Source organism: Phaenicophaeus curvirostris, chromosome 24 (assembly GCF_032191515.1).
Source record: "Phaenicophaeus curvirostris isolate KB17595 chromosome 24, BPBGC_Pcur_1.0, whole genome shotgun sequence".
In the NCBI taxonomy this organism is placed as follows: Eukaryota; Metazoa; Chordata; class Aves; order Cuculiformes; family Cuculidae; genus Phaenicophaeus; species Phaenicophaeus curvirostris.
In genome coordinates this window covers 6,616,238-6,634,034 of record NC_091415.1, presented here as the reverse complement: position 1 = coordinate 6,634,034, position 17,797 = coordinate 6,616,238, and the positions used below count along the sequence as shown (strand labels likewise).

Genomic DNA, 17,797 nt, shown 5'->3' with positions numbered 1-17,797 from the left:
TTCCCGAGAGCAGAATTTGTAGGTATGTGTGTCATTCCGACACACCGGGGAAGAGCTGACACAGCGTTGGTAAAGGAAAATGCCGCTCACAACCGCACGGAGCTCCTGGAGAAATGCAGGGAGGGCTGCCGAGGCTGAGCGTGGGGGAGGAGTGCCCTCACCAAAGAGAGATGATGCTTCCAAATAAACTCAGCTGCCATAGGGTGAGAGGGAAGATCCTCACGTATTTAGGAGCCGCTAACAGGACAGCAGGCAGGGGTCAGCATCCCTGACCTATCAATATCCAGTTTTCTCCATGGCAGGGATCCGGCCTCTGCCACGTGATGCGCTCATCAAGAAAAGGAAGTGATAACGAAGAGTCAAACCCCACCAGCAATGCAATTTAATCACTCTCAATATCCTCACCCTATTTTCCTAAGGCTGGGGCTGACAAAGGATTTGCAGCCGAGCTGAGCGCTGGGGCACGAAGGCAGCGGGTGGAGCCGGACACAGATGAACGCAGAGCGACCGCAGCCCTGACTCGGCGAGAGCCCCGCTGCGAACCAGCTCCTGCGCCCAGCAAAGGGATGGCAGAGCTGTAACGGAGAATTCCAGGAAACCACCAGCTCGTGGAATATTGCTGCGGCTCTAGGCAAATCCCAGCGCCCCAGCGCTCTGCAGCCTCTGGCTCGGGAAGATTGGCAAGCACAGCAAGGACGAGCAGGGTCCAAATGAGCTGCTGGTTTACGAAGAGCTAAATCAAGCGAGCTGCTTCATCCTGGGCGAAGGTGATCGAGGGGGGAAGGTCTGTGATGCTGGGCGGTGGGGGAAGGCAGGGAAGGAAGCTGATGCTTTTTGCTCTTTCCGACACAAAAATGAGGATCGAGGGAGACCGCGAGGTGGCAACAAACGCCAAGAGAAGGATGTTCCTTCCATCCTCGGCTTTCGCGGCTGGCTGACACCCGACACAGCCTCCCTGCAAAGCCCAGGCTCCTGAATGCTGCTGTGCCAGAGGGGAGGGGACCCTGGGAGATGCTCCCTGCCCGAGGGTGGACAGAGCAGAGCAGTAACTCGGTCTCAAGTGAGAGACCTGGGGGGCACACAGGTAGTCCCAGATGTGTCTTGTGGCCAAGAAGGCCAATGGCATCTTGGCTTGGATCAGACACAGCGTGGCCAGCAGGGCCAGGGAGGTTCTTCTCCCTCTGGACTCAGCACTGGCGAGACCGCTCCTCGAATCCTGTGTTCAGTTCCGGGCCCCTCACCACAAGAAGGATGTTGAGGCTCTGGAGAGAGTCCAGAGAAGAGCAACAGAGCTGGGGAAGGGGCTGGAGAACAGGCCTGATGAGGAACGGCTGAGAGAGCTGGGGCTGTTTAGCCTGGAGAAGAGGAGGCTGAGGGGAGACCTCATTGCTCTCTCCAACTCCCTGAAAGGAGGTTGTGGAGAGGAGGGAGCTGGGCTCTTCTCCCAGGTGACAGGGGACAGGACGAGAGGGAATGGCCTCAAGCTCCACCAGGGGAGGTTCAGGCTGGACATCAGGAAAAAATATTTCACAGAAAGGGTCACTGGGCACTGGAACAGGCTGCTCAGGGAGGGGGTTGAGTCACCTTCCCTGGAGGTGTTTAAGGGACAAGTGGATGAGGTGCTGAGGGACATGGTTTAGTCTTTGATGGGAATGGTTGGACTCGATGATCCAGTGGGTCCTTTCCAACCTGGTGATTCTATGATTCTATGCGTCAGAGACCTCCAAACATAGGCAGACGCGCTGCTCTGGTTCATCACCATGTCCCCAGACCCATGGTGCCCCCAGCCCCAGCTGCCACCCTGGTCTGGGCAGGGCAACGTATCTCTGCCCACAGGCGCTGGGTCATTTTTAAGGGCTTCTCCATCAACAGCTGTACACAGAATAGAAAAACTGAGTCACAGCTGGCGATGGAGCCTGCGGTCCACACCTGGGTAGGCACAGGGGTGCCTTCACCGCTGGTTGTCCACATGGGGACACCTGACCACCAGGAACAGACCTCACCCTCTGCCCTCAGGGCCACCCTCACCCATCCCCACCACCCCAGAGCCCGTGGGGTGTTGTCGGACCCAGAGCACGGCCAGAGATGGGGCTTTGCTGCGGCCCCATGCACTGCACCCCATGGATGTGGGGGCATCTCTCCGAGGCCCCATGCACAGCATCCCCATGCCATGGGGCACGGCCAGCCCCCTCCCACCCACACGGCCCTCGCCCAGAGCAGAGCTGCTTCCCAAGGACACTGGTTGCAAGGAAAGGGTGGTGGGGCCTCACCTGTGAGACACCTGGGAGCCCTTCAGGCTGGACATGGTCTCCTCCAGGTTCTGCCGAAGGTCAAGCACATTCTGTACTGTCCTCTTCCTCTGGGACTCAGGGTCTACGGAGAGACAAATCAGAAGCTTTGAAGGGATGAATGGCTCCTGAACCCCTCTGCTTGTGGCGGTGCCCACAGCCCCTTCCCAAGCCCCTCTGCCCATGCTGTGTCCCCCAGCTCTCGCTCTGCCCACAGGGAGAGGACAGGACAGGGCTGGCACAGGGCTGGGATGCGCCACCAGAGAATGACCCCAAGGGTTCTGCAGCTGGGATGGGGGTGTCTGTTCCAGGAAGGATGAGCTGTGGAGGATCAAGTGCGGCCACAGGACCCACACAGGAGACAGGACACCAGCTACAGTTGGGCAGCCCTGAAGCGCTATGACCCTGCTTCACGGAGCCATGCAGGAGCACCTGTACTGGAAAAACATCCCCAAACAAAACACGAGTTGGAGCACCTCTCGTACAAGGACAAGCTGAAAGAGTTGGGGTTGTTCAGCCCAGAGAAAAGAAGGGTCTGGGGAGACCTCAGCTTCCAGTACTGAAAGGGGCTGGGGAGGGGCTCTGGATCAGGCAGTGCAGCTGAAAGTGGGGAGATTCAGATGAGATCTTAGGAAGAAATGTTTACCTGTGAGGGTGGGGAGGCCCTGGCCCAGGTTGCCCAGAGCAGTGGTGGCTGCCCCATCCCTGGAGGGGTTCAAGGCCAGGCTGGATGTGGCTTGGAGCCCCTGATACAGTGGGAGATGTCCCTGCTCATGGCAGAACTGGATGGGCTTTGAGGTCCCTTCCAACCCAAACCCTTCTATGATTCTATTTGATGAAAACCACCCCTGTGTCCCCCAGGCAGCAGGGTGCTCTGGCCAGGGACATGGGCACCGCAGCAGCACCATCCCGCTCACAGGCAGCAGGAGCTCAGGAGACGTCGGGCAGTGGTGCAAGCTCAGGGCACAGCTCCAGCCCCATGCCCCTGCCACACTCGTGCACATCCCAGTGACTAACAGCCATGCCAGCACCGCTTTGATCCTGATTTCAAGCCTTTCAGCCTCATCTTGCCACTGAACTGCAGTGACAGCAAGTGCTGGGGACGCTGGCTGTGGCTCCTCCTAATGTAACGTGGCAACCAGTGCTTCGGGATTTGCGGCAGCACCGTGTACGCTGCAGCAATGCAGGGAGCGGGGGACGCCGCCAGCACACGCTTCAGCAGGCTCCCCGCAACGGCTCGGCCACGCGCCTGGCACGTGAGCAGGGATCATAGAATCACCAGGTTCAAAAAGACCCACTGGATCATCGAGTCCAACCATTCCCATCAATCACTAAACCATGTCCCTCAGCACCTCATCCACTTGTCCCTTAAACACCTCCAGGGAAGGTGACTCAACCCCCTCCCTGGGCAGCCTCTGCCAGGGACCAATGGCCCTTTCTGGGAAAAATTTTTTCCTAATGTCCAGCCTGAACCTCCCCTGGTGGAGCTTGAGGCCATTCCCTCTCGTCCTGTCCCCTGTCACTTGGGAGAAGAGCCCAGCTCCCTCCTCTCTACAACCTCCTTTCAGGTAGTTGGAGAGAGCAATGAGGTCTCCCCTCAGCCTCCTCTTCTCCAGGCTAAACACCCCCAGCTCTCTCAGCCGCTCCTCATCAGGCCTGTTCTCCAGCCCCCTCACCAGCTTTGTTGCTCTTCTCTGGACTCGCTCCAGAGCCTCAACATCCTTCTTGTGGTGAGGGGCCCAGAACTGAACACAGGATTCGAGGAGCGGTCTCACCAGTGCCGCATCCAGAGGGAGAATAACCTCCCTGGACCTGCTGGCCACACCGTTTCTGATCCATGTCTGATCATGTCCCCTTGTCCCCACCACACACCAACCGCGACACCGGATACCGCGCAGGCAGCACCCATGGGTGATGCCGCCCCGTCCCCCAGCTCTGCTCGCTCCCTGGCCCAGGCAAGAGCTCCTCAAACCAGTGAAGCGGCTCAGATTTACGCACGGCCCCGGAAGGTGGTGACAAGCAGTGCCAGCCCCAATGAGACAGGTTAAATCAAGCAGGTTAAAGCGGCTGTAGATGAGAGGAAGCGGACCGGTGAGTGCACAGGGCATCCAGCACGGCCGGCACAGGCTGTCGGGATACCCGGCCTCGCGTGCGTCCGAGCGCCCTGGCCCAGCTCCCAGAACAAGGCTGAGCAGGAGGCAAGTCACGAACTCATCACTAAATCTTCCCTGTGGCCTGCACGGAGCTCCCAGCCAGTGCCCCAGAGCCAGAGAGCAGCCAAGGCTGGAGCAGAGAGGGCTGCGCACACAGCGCCAGGTGCAGAGGAGGTTCGAGGGGCCCTTGGTGCCGGAGACCAGCACCCACCTGCTCTGCAGCTGGGGACAGGAGGATTTGGTGTCCCTCCGTCAGGGCCATGTTGGCAGATCAAGGGCACCTCAAAGCCACCAGGTCCTGCCCTTGGGCTGCCTGGGAAGCTGGATTTTCAGGCTTGAAATGGCAGGGCAGAAACCTGAGGCCAAGTCTACTGCTACCACATGTCCGATCTGTAGGACGATGGAAGATTTTGGAGGGGAAGAACACCTGAACCTTAGGCAAGAGCAATGAAAGACCCACCAGGGTCCCCACGAGTCCATGCGGGGAGGACTGAGCACCCTCAGCTCCCCAACCCTGGCTGCATTCTGTGGGTGCTTCCCACCCTGAGCCCGGCTCCCGCAGCCGGAGAAGGTGGCACACGCGCACCCCAGCAGCACCGCATCCCTGTGGGCTGGGGCGGGACAGAGCAGGACGGGATGGAAGAGCCACCCTTGTGCCCTGGTGCTGCTGGCAGCTCCCACCCCGTCCCAGGCATGGCTCCCTCCCAAAAAACATCCCCCGTCTGCCTCCCCCGCGGCCCATGGCCCCAGCACCGCCGCCTCGCCAGGCACTGCTGACAGCGGGGCTGCCCCAGCCGTCCCCATCCCAACAGCCCCACTCTGACGTCCCCATCCCAATGCCCCCACCGCAGCGCCAGGGCTGCCACAGGGCTGCCTCCTCCCCAGGCACCCTCACTGCGCTGGAGGACCCCAGCAGCAGGGAGCCCCAGGGCACGCAGGGGAAGAAGCAGCATCCAAGGGCTCAGAACACAGCATTTCAGGGTGATGGCACCGACTTGCATCGCCCGCGGTACCGTCAGCCCTCCATGCCTGGCCCCGAACTTTCGGGTGACAACCCCGGTCACTCCAGGCTCTGCAGTCACCCCAGGAGAAGCAGCAGCCCTCACCTGGAGAAGGGCCGGGACTCGGGAGCCGCTCACCCACCCCTGGCACACGTCCCGCTGGCTGCGTTGCTGCCAGTGCTCAAGTGCCACTGCCCGTCCCCGCGGTGTCCCCGCAGCCCGTCTGCCAGGTGTGGCGAGGGGCCAGGGGCTGTCTCAGGGCTGGCTGAGTCGCTGCGAGACGGAGCTGAGCCGAAACCAGAGCTGCTGGGAGAAGCCGGAGTGTGGGAACGGCAGGAGTGCGCTGGATTCCACCCCACATCGATTTAGCAAGCTTGCCACAGCCAGATGTTTCCAGCTGCCGGAGCGGGATGCAGTGTGGATGGCTCATCCTGCGCTGCGGCGGGGTCAGTCGGACACCCTGCCCCGGCCGGGCTCATTTCCCTGGCAGCCGTGGCTGGGACGTGTCCCATGGTGTCCCCCGCTCTGCCAGAGCTGCAGGCTGGGGACCAGCCATCCCGTCCACCGCAGCTCCAGGCTGGCTTCAGCCCCGTGCGCAGCTCCGTGCCGCTCTGGCAGGCTCCATCCTGCTGTCCCAGAGGGAAGGCGATGCTGGATCCGTCCCGGTGCTCCCCCAGCCCAGCCGCGCAGAGGAAAGCAGCTCGGAGACACAGCCACTGTCCCCCACCAGGTCCCCCTGCCCGAGTCGCTCTCCCCTGTGCCAGGCTGGGTCTGCAGCCTCGTTCTTAACAGAGCACTCTCAGGGCTCTCTCCATCACCAGCAAACACAATATGGCTCAACTTCACACACAGGGAAACTGAGGCAGGAAGTCTCAGCCCACTCCCAACCACGCTATCACCCGCAAGCCCTCTCTTGAGTGCCCTGCATCGCTCGTCTCTGTCAAACGCCGGCACAGCAGTGGCACGGCGGGTGCAAGCCCCACACAGCGCTGCCCATTGCTCCATCTCCTGCCCTGCACAACCAGGGAAGCAAGAGGTACCCTCGCCAAGAAGAGCATCAGTGAGACTGGATGTGAGGCTGGAAGCAGCCGAGGAAGGGCAGAGCTGGCTCTGGGCAAGGCGCTGTGGGTCTGACGGTGCTGGGCTCTGCAGAGCCAGGGCCAGAGGAGAGCAGGCAGCTCCAGGCTGTGCTCCTGTCCAGCCCTTCCCATCTCTTCCAAGAGCGAGTGGTGGCAGCTCCTCTGCCTGCGCGACGGGGTGCAGCCGCGTCCCCACCGCCTGGCGCTGCCGACGTGGCCAAGTACGTCACGGAATGAGGAAATCATCAACTCCAAACGGCTCGTGACAGCTCATTTCAAAGGAGCATGTGGCCAACATCTCCCGCTGGGGCCAGGCAGAGCCGCGTCCACGGGACATGTGTGCCCCATGTGCCTTGGCACAGAAACCCGCGTGTGTGTGTGAATGTGTGTGTGCATGATGCCCGTTTGCATCACACACGTGTTTGCGTGCAGCCACACGGCAGCGAAACCCTTCTGCCCGCAGAAAGGTGCGTGTGTGCCTGTGCCCCTGCCCGCACGCCCACACGGACGGATGCCGACACCGCCGGGACGAGGGGCTGGGCTGGCACGGACACGCCGCCCGTGCCTCTGCTCGCACGCCCAGCAGGAGCGGGGCACTCACACACCTGCCTTCCAGTCCCCCACCACCCAACCGGTCTCATTACAGAGGATCAGATTCGGAAAGGACGCCTGGCGACTCAGTAAAGATTTTAATGGTGAGAGGGAATTTGCTGTAAAAGGCCTCGCGGTGTTTCCGAGTCATTACGGTGGGCCCCTGTTACACAGTAGCTGCAACCGATTTCTCCCGGCCGTGAAACATTTTTAACTGGTTGCTCAATTCCTTCCAGCGCATTGAAAAATACACTAATAAACTCTGCAATAAAACCCATTCTCCTGGGGCCGCGAGACTCCTCCAGCACAGCCGAGCTCCCCTGCTCCATAAACCCTCGCGCAGACCCACGCTTCTCCCACCGCGCTGCCTCAGCCCGTGCTCCAGCTGCGTTTGTGAATGAATCAGCCCGGGCGTCGCTTCGCTGGTATTTTCCATGCGAAGCCTCCGTTGCGGCACTCGGCCCCTGCTGCAGCCAGGCTGCTCGCCCGAAGGGAGACCCGAGATGCCGAGCCCAGTGGGTTCCCAGCTCACAGCCTGCAGCGTGTGATTCAGTTACCAGCGTCTTGGCGCTCCAACAGCAGAGTCTTTCCATATGGAGTAAAATGGCTTTATATTGCATTTCTTACATCAAGCTCTGATTCATGCTCCTGGATGGCTGGGCAGGGGGATGGTCCCTATCTGCAATCCTTCTCCCTATGGCTTTATTAATTCTTCTTCCCCCACCTCAACAGCCACTAGACAGGCTAAATGAGCAGCAGAGATCACTAACAGGACTCTGCAGGGTGACTGCCAGGTCCGTAGTGTTGGTTTCCACCATCAGCCACGTGTTCCGGCCTGGTCTCATCCCTACAATCCATGCATGCGTAGGACCTGGGTACCCAGATGACCAACCAGTGCCTCCAATACACCTAAGAAGATCAATGAAGAGGAGAATGGCCACTGTCACCCACTCCTGGAGCTGTTCAAGGCCAGGTTGGACAGGGCTTGGAGCAACCTGATCCAGTGGAAGTGTTCCTGCCCGTGGCAGGGGGTGGAACTGGATGGGCTTTGCAGTCCCTTCCAACCCAAGCCACTCTGTGAAGGCAGCAGCCCCCAGGACAGGCAGAGCCAGAACTGCTGTTCTCCAGGGACGCGAAGTAACAGCCTCCTGGAAGCAGGAACTGGGGACATGCAGGGGATGCTCCAGATACCTGCAGATAGGTCCCGTCCCTGATTCCAGCCAGGGCAGGCTGGGCTCCCTGCTTGCTGCCACTCTGCACGTAGCCCTGCACAGGCTGTGGGGCGGAGACTGGATGCAGCCCAACGCGTCCTGCGCTCGCCCTTGGCGGAGAAACGAAAGGCCAAGCAGCAAAAGTTGTGGGAAGAATGGGGTTACAGTGGGCAGCACCAGCAGGACGGTGTCCACCACGCGTGGTCCAGGCCTCCTGAAAAGCACCAGCCCCTGCACAGTCCAGGTGAGAGAAGAAGCGGTGGCAGGACTCAGCTTTGGCACAGCCACCCCGTGTCTCACACCTCGCTGAACCCTTCTGCACAAGAACACGGCTCTGCAGGAGGCTCCAGTGAGAAACCGTAGAATCATTAGGTTGGAAAAGACCTTTGAGATCATCAGCTCCAGCCGTACCTGCCCACCACTAAATCACACCCCTAAGCATTTCATCCATCGACCTTTCAAACACCTCCAGGGATGGGGACTCCACCATCGCCCTGGGCAGAAGGAAGCCCCTTCCCACCATCCCCGTCCTCGCAGCCAGCGTGGGCTGGAGCAGCCCCACACCGCGCGTGGGGGCCGTCAGCTCCCCTCTGGCAGGCGAGAGCAGAGAATTATCTGCGGTGCAGCGGTGACAAGCCAGGACTTCAGCCGAATCAGCACTTCTGGGGCGATCACGGCTGCTAAGCCCTGTGAATCGCTGCTCCTAACAAGGGCAGGGCTGAGACCTGGAGCCTGGACACCGTCTGGCTTGAGCGAGCCAAGCTTTTAAAAGGGATTCAGACTTTCTCAGGCTAGAGCAGCTATAAATCTACTTAATTGGGTCTCTCCCATACACAAGTTTCCAAATGAACCCGCTGGAGAGACCCAGACTGGGCCTCCAGCCCATTTGCGGGTTATTCTTTCAATGGATGCTCTGCTTGGCCCCAAACCACCCCACCTGCGCATCCAAACTACAGCTCCTTTTTCAGCAGTGAGAGCCTCTAGCTGCTCAATGCCCCGTGCATCCCACGCCTTCCACTGCCCTGAGCCCATGAGCTGGGAGAGCCCCAAATCCCCCGTGTCAGGGCAGATCCTGCGAGTGGCACTGCGCATCCCTGTGCCAGAGCTGCCTCCAAAGCTGCTCCTGCAAAGCACTGGAGAAGCCGGGAGCATCCTAACAACCCTGTCCATGGGTCTCCAGAATAACCCAAAGGAAACGCTCGCACGGCTTGGGAAGGAGGGGAGTGGCCAACAGTGTGTGGATGGGCTGGATCATAGAATCATGGGATGGTTTGGGCTTGAGGGGACCTCAAAGCCCATCCAGTTCCACCTCTGCCATGGGCAGGGGCACCTCCCACTGTATCAGGGGCTCCAAGCCCCATCCAACCTGGCCTTGAACCCCTCCAGGGATGGGGCAGCCACCACTGCTCTGGGGAACCTGGGCCAGGGCCTCCCCACCCTCAGCACAAAGAATTTCTTCATAATGTCTAACCTAAATCTTCCCCCTTCCGATTAAAGCCATTCCCTCTTGTTCCATCACTCCAGGCCCTTCTAAGAAGCCCCTCCCCAGCTTTCCTGGAGCCCCTTTCAGTCCTGGAAGCTGCTCTGAGGTCTCCTTGGAGCCTTCTCCTCTCCAGGCTGAACAATCCCAACTCTCTCAGCCTGTCCTCACAGCGGAGGAGATCCACGCATCCAGGATCCATGTCGGATCACACACCAGGGGCTGCCCCAGCCTCCGGAGGGGGCACACACAGCAGCAGGGCTGCACGGTGTCCCTGCCTCCCCCGTCAGCAGCCCCATGACCACCTCCCCGCGGTGTCTCCAAAGCCGTGGCTCTTGCAGAGTGGGCTCAGGCTGGTCACACAGCTCTCCCTGCCTCGGTTTCCCCCCAGACCTTGCTGCTCCCCCTGGGGTTCTGCATTATCGGGGTGTGCGGCACAGCACAGCTGAGCCCACCCAGCACCTCAGAAACACCCAAGCGGAGCAACGAGAAGCACAGCTCCGCACATAACACCTTTAACACAGACACCAGCAGACATTTAAGGTAACACTGCAGACCCTGCACAAAAAAAAAAAGAAAAAAAAGCGAGAAAGGCAGGGAAAAACCAAAAAAAAAATCCCAAAATCCCATGGCGAGGCAGAAGGTGCAGAGGGGCCCCAGTGTGGAGGCACCAGAGCAGCCAGCAGCAGTGAGTTCACGCTCCCCACACACCACCAGATGCGGTTTGGACATTGTGGAAATTCAAAATTCCAGATGGCTCTTTTTGGGTGGGTTTTTTCTTCTTTTTTTTTTTTTTCCTTGCCTCATTTCCAAGGCAACAAGACTCGCTGTCATCTGCTGGTTGCCATAGAGATTTCACCTGATTCTGCTTCAGCGGAAGAGAAAGCCGGGCTCGCTGCTGCTGCCGAGGAGCCACGAGCCGCGACCGCCTTCAAACTTACTGGAAAGAGCAGAGATAAATGGGGCTTTATACGACAGAGGCAATGGACTGATTCAGAGGATCAAAGGAAGGAACTGCGGGTTTCTATAGCACAAATCAGCCCTTCACTTAACTGCTTCGGTGCCCTCCAGATGTGCTCTACATCTGGGGAGGTCACCAGCCCCTGCTCTGGGCTTTGCTTGGCGCAGGAGGGGAACGTGGGTGCAGGGGAAGCCGGGGCCAGCATCGTGCAGACCAAGCGAGGATCCCAGAGCTGCCAGAGGGCACGGGCACGGCCGTGCCCACCCTCTTCGCTGGGCACAACCCTCCTCCAAAGCCCCCGCGGCCCAGAGCGCGAGCAACCCGAAGGGAGGATGGGGCAAATGCAGAAGCAACCCGTGAAGAGAGAGACCTTTGGGCAAGGGTGGAGGTGTCCATAGGCTACACCCAGCACAGTTCGGCAGCCACAAACGTGGGGGTTAAGCGCCATGTGCCCCAAGGCCGGCCACGTGCAGTCCTTGTTCCCCAACGGAACCGTCTCAGCAGCCCTATTATTGTTGAGGATCCTCCATGGAGATGGTGTGGTGCCTTCATGCACGGTTCACAGTTGTTCCCCTCAGACCCACACTCGCCCTCCCGGTCCTGCAGCGGCTTCGCAGCTGCCCGCCCCCCTCCCAGGCACAACTGGGCTGCCCAGGACCAGCACCGCGCACCCTCCGGCCACGTGCACCCAGCCCCATCCTCCTCCAGTTGGTCTGGGAATAAAATCCCGGGTGAAAATGCAGCAGGGCAGCCACTCAAAGTCAGGCACAGAGAGACACGATTCAAGAGCTCCCCGGTCTGCACCAGGAGCTCTTGGACTTGCAGTCAGATGCCCCAAATCAGCAGATCTGATGACTCAAGGGCACCGAGCCACTCTGCCTGGGGCTGCCTTTTGCTGAGGACATCGAACCCCTCAGGCACAGGAGAAGATCCCGGGTGCTGGCAGGATGCTCATGGGTGGCAGGCACCCCTGGGTACCACAGGCAGAAGTCCCTATCCTTGTCCCTCCTCGATGCTCTCCAGGACTGGCTGAAAGGGTGCTTATCAGAGCCAGGAGCTCGTCCCCTCCCCAGCCCACCTCCCCGTACCAGGGCCGGCAGGGAAGAGCCCGGCTGGGCAGCTCTTGGCTCGCATTGACTCCGTTCTGCAGGGAGAACAGAGCCATTAGCAGAGCCAAACTCCCCATTCCCAGCCAGAATATGGCCATGCTTGGAGAAGCTTTATATTCACAGAGACAAACAACTCACATTTGCTTTTTAACTGTTGGAATTGCACCCACTGGGACGGAGCGAACAGGGAGCCTTTTGTCCCCCTCGCCTTGTGACTGCAAGCTTTGTGCAGAGCAATGCGTTGCAAACACAATTCTCCCCGGCCTCAGCTGGGCTCTGGTAGACACTTGGTCTGTCTGTCCGTCACCAGATCAGCCAACGAGCCCTCGTGTCTCCAGCAAGAATGCAAAATGTCCTCCCTGGCTCCTCCGCCAGCCGCAGCCTGCAGGGCTGCTCTGCACTCAGCTGCTTCTCAGAGCCACCAGGACAGACCCAAAACCCAGCTGGGGCTGGAGGAAGGCAGTGGCTCTTCACTCACTGAAGAGCGAACAGGAGTGGGAAACTGAAGTTGCAGGGGGCTTTGTGCTGCAGAGCTGATCACTCCAGTTACAGCTCGCTTGGGAGCTGGGGAGAGCACATCCAAGTGTGGGAAACCCCAGCATGGAATGGGCACATAGGCCAGGGCACTGTGAACCTCCAGGGAAGGTGCACAAGTCACCTGGAGGTTTCTGGAGACCTCCAGCCCATTGCTGAGCTCCTGAACATCGGAGCCGGCAAGGTACTCACCAAGCTGCCACAGGCACCAGTGCTGCTCAGAGCTGCCACCCTGGAGAGGGAGAAGGGAACCTCAGAGCAGGAATGTCCTTCAGGCGCTGGCTGAACCCCATACTGGCCCTGCCACACCACCCGGGGATGAGCATCCTTCACTCCAGAAGAATGAGATCCCTGTGGTGCTGTGCAACCCCAAACCCCCCACCCGAGAAAGGGCCTCAGCGCTTTGAGCTCACCCTGGGTTCTCTGCAAAGCCCAGGGACGCCAGCCCATGAGGGTCCAGCTGCAGGCAGGACCAGACCTTGGGGAAGGTCACCAGCCATCGCATGAGGTGGTCCCCCAAGAGCACCTCAAGAGACGAGGCCGGGCAGGAGGCAGAGCACCTCAGTTTCCCACAGCCCCACAGGACAAACCCAGCTTAAATGAGTTCCAGACTCATTAGTGGATCTATTGTTGCCACCTCCCGTGGGAGGAGGGAGATAACCAAGGCTATTTTTGCTTCCATCTGGGGAATCGTTTCCCTCCAACGTGTACTGCCACGATGCTAATTTTTAAGGCTGATGATTAATAGATGTCAGGCTCATTATGGGGCCAATGGATCCCCCCTCCCCAGGAGCACCAAGGACAAGGGGGGTAAGTTTTGACAGATGTCTTGTGTGAGTGACATCCTAACAACAGAGGAAAATGGGAGCCATTACCATGGAAAGCCCTGGAAATGGGAAGGGAAGTGGCTGCACGCGACCTCAGCGCCCTTCCCCGCACTCTCTCTAATCAGCCCTTCACGCTCTACCCTGACGGTTTCCAGGGCTTTGCTCCAGAGATAAATGGCCATTGTGCGAGCGCGGGGGTAATTGAATCTCCTGCCTGCGGCGCGGGCAGCGGGGAAAGCTCAGCCTTTCTTCTCCCCCAGGCCCAGCCTCGCAGGAGGGCCAGGTGCCAAACTGGCACTGGCACTGGGCGCAGCAGCCTGTGGAGAGACAGAAACAAGTCCACTGCACACACCAGCACCGAGATCCCACAAGGTCTGGGGTCTCGCTCCACCTGCAGACCCTGGCAGCAGGGCGGGCGAGCACTGCTGGCCCGTGGGGTGTCTGGGGGTGCTGGTCCTACCAGGCACTGGGGCAAGATTCACCCCTGAAAATCACAACAGCATCTGCAGCAGCAGCCAAGGAGGGGCTGAGGATCAATGTCCACATCGTGGGGTCCCTGCACGCTGCCTGGGGGATGTCCAGCTCCAGGCAAACCCGGTACGCTTTCCCAAAGGGGAAGGAAGCGTCACAGCAGGAGGTTTGCAGGAAGAGGGTAACGTAGCTGTGATGGTGATGCACCATCTCCTAGGCTCCCTGTGCAGCCAAATTCCACGGTCCCCATCCAGAGGTGGGATAAGGCGTCTCAGTAAATCATCAAGAGAACCTAGTGTGACCCAATTAGCGTAGGTGAACCCTGCTCTCCTGCCTGCTATCCAGCTCCTCCAGGCCCCCACTGCTTTCAATAAGGGAGGATGGAGCATCACACCGCAGCGCCCTCCCAGCCCCAGGAATGGTGCCATTCCCTCCGCTGGCCTTGTTTCCTGCTCCTTGGGACCCATCCCAGGAAGGTGCCTTCCCCACACCAGAGCTGGGAGCACGATTGGCCCCATGTGCCTCTCCCCAGCCCGCAGCCCCCTCCACTCTGCTCCTCCAGCAGCCCCACGGCCAGCACGGGGGCTGCAATCACAGCCGGGGTTTCATCCTGCTGCCTCGCGTCCCCGTGCCGGGGAGATGCCGAGTCTCAGCTGGAGAGATGTTGGGTCTCCGCTGGGGAGATGCTGAGTCTCCACCCATCCATCCTCAGCACCACCAAATCCTCCACCAGCTCCAGAGTCCACGCTACTGATCTGCTGGCGCTATCATTACAAACTTGTTTTAATTGCTGTGCGATGCCTTGAGCACCCTTCACAGCAAGAGGGACGCATATGAATAAATTGTCTATTCTTAGCACTGCCAGCTCCCCCTTGGGAGCGCAGGGATGAAGGCTCGCTGCACTCGGCAGCGGGACGTCTGTCGTCCTCCAGCTGCTTCCCAACCTGCTCCTCCTCTCAGAGTGCCCTCAGTGGGTCCCCACCACCGGGAAAAGGCTTTCTGCAACAGCAGTTGTGTTCTTTCCAGCAAACGTGACGTGCAGAGAAGGAAGATCCTGTCTCCTTCAGGAAATCTGGGTGTGCCATGGGAGGGGAGGGGATGCTCGGGACCAGAAAGCTCCATGCCACCACGGTGGGAACCACCGCTTGGCCCCTGCTCTCCTCCCCAGGACCCCAATTCCCACAGCATCCTGGCCAGGGACCCCAGTGGGGCTCGGGGATGGCACGGAGGAACCGTGCTCTTCACCTCAAATCCATCACCTGCATCACAGCAACTGGGGGCCTCTGACATGTCTTAGGACTCAACACAAAGAACAGGCATTTCACCCCATGTGTCTACATTTTGCTGTGAGCTTGGCAGTGCCGGGGTAGAAAACGCTCCAAAAAAGGCATCAGCCCCGGCAGGAGGGATTTCAGTGGAGCCTCTGGGGTCTCTGCACTGTGCCAGCTCCCGCTGCCGTCCACACCACACACCCGCCAACACCAAGGGCTGAGTGACATGCAGTGACCGCGGCCGTGAGCCCCTGGGTGCATTGGCTCGCTCGGACTTTAAACAGGAGAGCAGCCACTCGCCTACGGACCCCTGAGCAGGAACAAGGCCCATCTCCTGTGTCCCCTGTGTGCCGCAGGAACCGTTTAAGCGTGCCAAGAGCACACCGAGAGCATGCCGAGTCACACAGCCTGGCTTAGACAGTTTGGGATCCCCCCCACCAAGCTGGAGACAATGCTGTTCCCTGCACCGCGCAGCCTCCTGGGGCTGAGACCCTCCCTGGACAGCACGGTGAGGTCTCCAGCAGCACCACAGCCAGGATCTATCCCCTCCAAGATGTTCCACCTCTGCACAATGGTGGAGACAAGCCCTCTCCACCGTGAGAAGCAGCGCTGCGATGTGCCTTGAGCTCCTCTCCCCAGATTCGCTCCGGGGCCCTGTCCAAGCCCTGACGATGCAGAGCCCAGAGCCGTAACCGCTGCAAGAAAAGCTAAGCCAATTCTCCAGCTTGGGAGAAAGCAGCAGCCAAAAGTCACTCAAACAAGGAAGCGATTTGTCTTCCCCTGGCTGCGCTTCCCCCTGACAAAGGAGCACGGAGCAGGGAAGTCGGTCGAGATCACGTGTGGCGTTACCGACCAAACGACCACCGAATCAGCGACTGGGAGCACTCACACCAGGAGCATGAGAGATAAAACAGAGCAGGGGAAAAGGGATGAAAAAAGACACGCCATGTGACCCCTCGCTCGATCCAAGCCAGGCATCGCATCCAACAGTTCTGAATATGAAATCCACACAATGAGCTCCAGCGAGTAATTAATCCCTTCAGGAACACTGTAAGTGATTGCAGACAGCTTACCAAGAGGAAAAAAAAATTGGAAAGTCATTGAAAAATTAGCATAAAATGTTTCTTTTTCTGCTCCAGTATGAAATACAATGAGATCTGCTAGGAGATGTCTCTGCTCTGCAGAATTCAAAGGCGATGTATTTAAGCTGTTTCTCTAACACCACTCACTCTACCTGACAAGGTGACGGCTGTGAGAAACGGTTGGGCTTGATGATCTTAAAGCCCTTTCCCAAACTAGTGAATCTATGGCATGATGAGAAAGCAGCCCAGCCCGACGCAGAAGGGCGAGTGCCCGCCTCAGCGGCTCCCACCACCTCCCCTCGCATCGGTGGGACACGGCAGGGGCAGATCCTGCAGAAAGGCACCCGCACTATATCATGGCTACATCACTAATTCAAACCCTCCGGAGACGTTCTATGGGAGGAATCACAGGGCAGTGCAGTTGCCTTTTTCTTTTATATTCCCGTGGTATTGTTCAACCATTTTTCTACTCGTAAACCTGGGGTTTATTAGAAAGCATTAGGAAATGTGTTTCCTCCCGTCGATAAAGTGACTTACAATTAGTTGGAATTTTAAAATTAAAAACACACCCTAAACTTTCACTTCCACTTGAAATCACTCTGGCTTTGAAAACAGAGTTTTCCCCCCGCCATGTCCTCTCCTGGGTTTTCCCCCTCTCGCTTGGTCTCTCCTCGCAATGTTTTTGTTTAAAAATTCATCAGGCCAGGGAAAAAATCCGGGGCAGGACAAGAGGGAAGGGAAAAAAAAAAAAAAGAAAAAACACAGAAGAAACTGTGGTTTTGCAAACCCATCTCCGTGCAGGGGAGAAGCAGACTCGCCTTCCTCCTCTTGGAAAGCAAGAGGTGCTCAGCAGGACGAGGGAATATCATGTATTAACTAACACAGCCCAGCAGTGGATGCGACCCAGCTGAGCCTGCAGCCCTCCCCGGGGTGATGCAGCCCCCCCAGCGCAGTGACCAGCCTCAACTGCAGGAAAGGGATGGATGAGCCAGGAAAACCACCCCATGTGTCAATGAAGGACACAGTCCATTCCGCTACGAACCGTAAACCCCAGCTGCTGCTCCCCGTTGAGCTCACAGAGACCCGAACAGCTCACAACAAGGCTCTTGCTCCAGTGAGCTGAGTCCCGGAGCGTGTCCGGCCGTGGTGGAGCTCTGAGCGGGACGTTGGTTGACACGAGGCACGTCCCACACGCAACACTGGTTTGGGGAAGGACAGAGAGGTATCCAGGTGCTGCTATTCAGTGGTAAGGTCACTCCCCACACCGCCGCGCCGCGCCCAGCTGAATGCAGGGTGCTGCTGGTGAGGCAGAGACACCCTGCATCCCTCAGCACCCTCACAGTTTCAGGGGTTGCTCCCACTCCAGGCTGATCCCACCTCACCGTGCCTGAGCTTCCCCACGGCAACGTGCATTTTAAGGCCAGCTGCAGCACTCTCCGCACAGGACGTGCATAACATCTGCTTAGGAGCGAGAATGCTCCGCAAGGGGATGAAAAGCTATATGGAAATGGAAGATCATTACCATGATCTCCTTGGAAACATCCCATCAGAGCAAGTTTTTCTTCCTCCTTCTTCTCTCTCCCCCTGTGCACAAATTCTGGCACCCATGCGTCGCTTGGCGTTGCCTCAGCACTGTGGGTCCAAAATGCAGGCGTCTGCTTTCTAAAGCCATTGTCTAGGATCTGCTATTGAGCTGCAGAACACGGATGGTTTGGGATGGAAAACAGGCATCTCTTGCA

The 17,797-nt window shown here is 58.8% G+C and overlaps 1 protein-coding gene across 1 annotated transcript in view; it reads right to left on the bottom strand.

Annotated features, from left to right (window-relative positions):
- Positions 1 to 17,797, bottom strand: part of NAV1 (neuron navigator 1) — a 90,732-nt gene that overhangs the window by 33,986 nt on the left and 38,949 nt on the right. Inside the window, 1 exon segment of the mRNA XM_069875719.1 lies at positions 2,271 to 2,373. Within this exon segment, the coding sequence (XP_069731820.1) occupies positions 2,271 to 2,373 (103 nt within the window).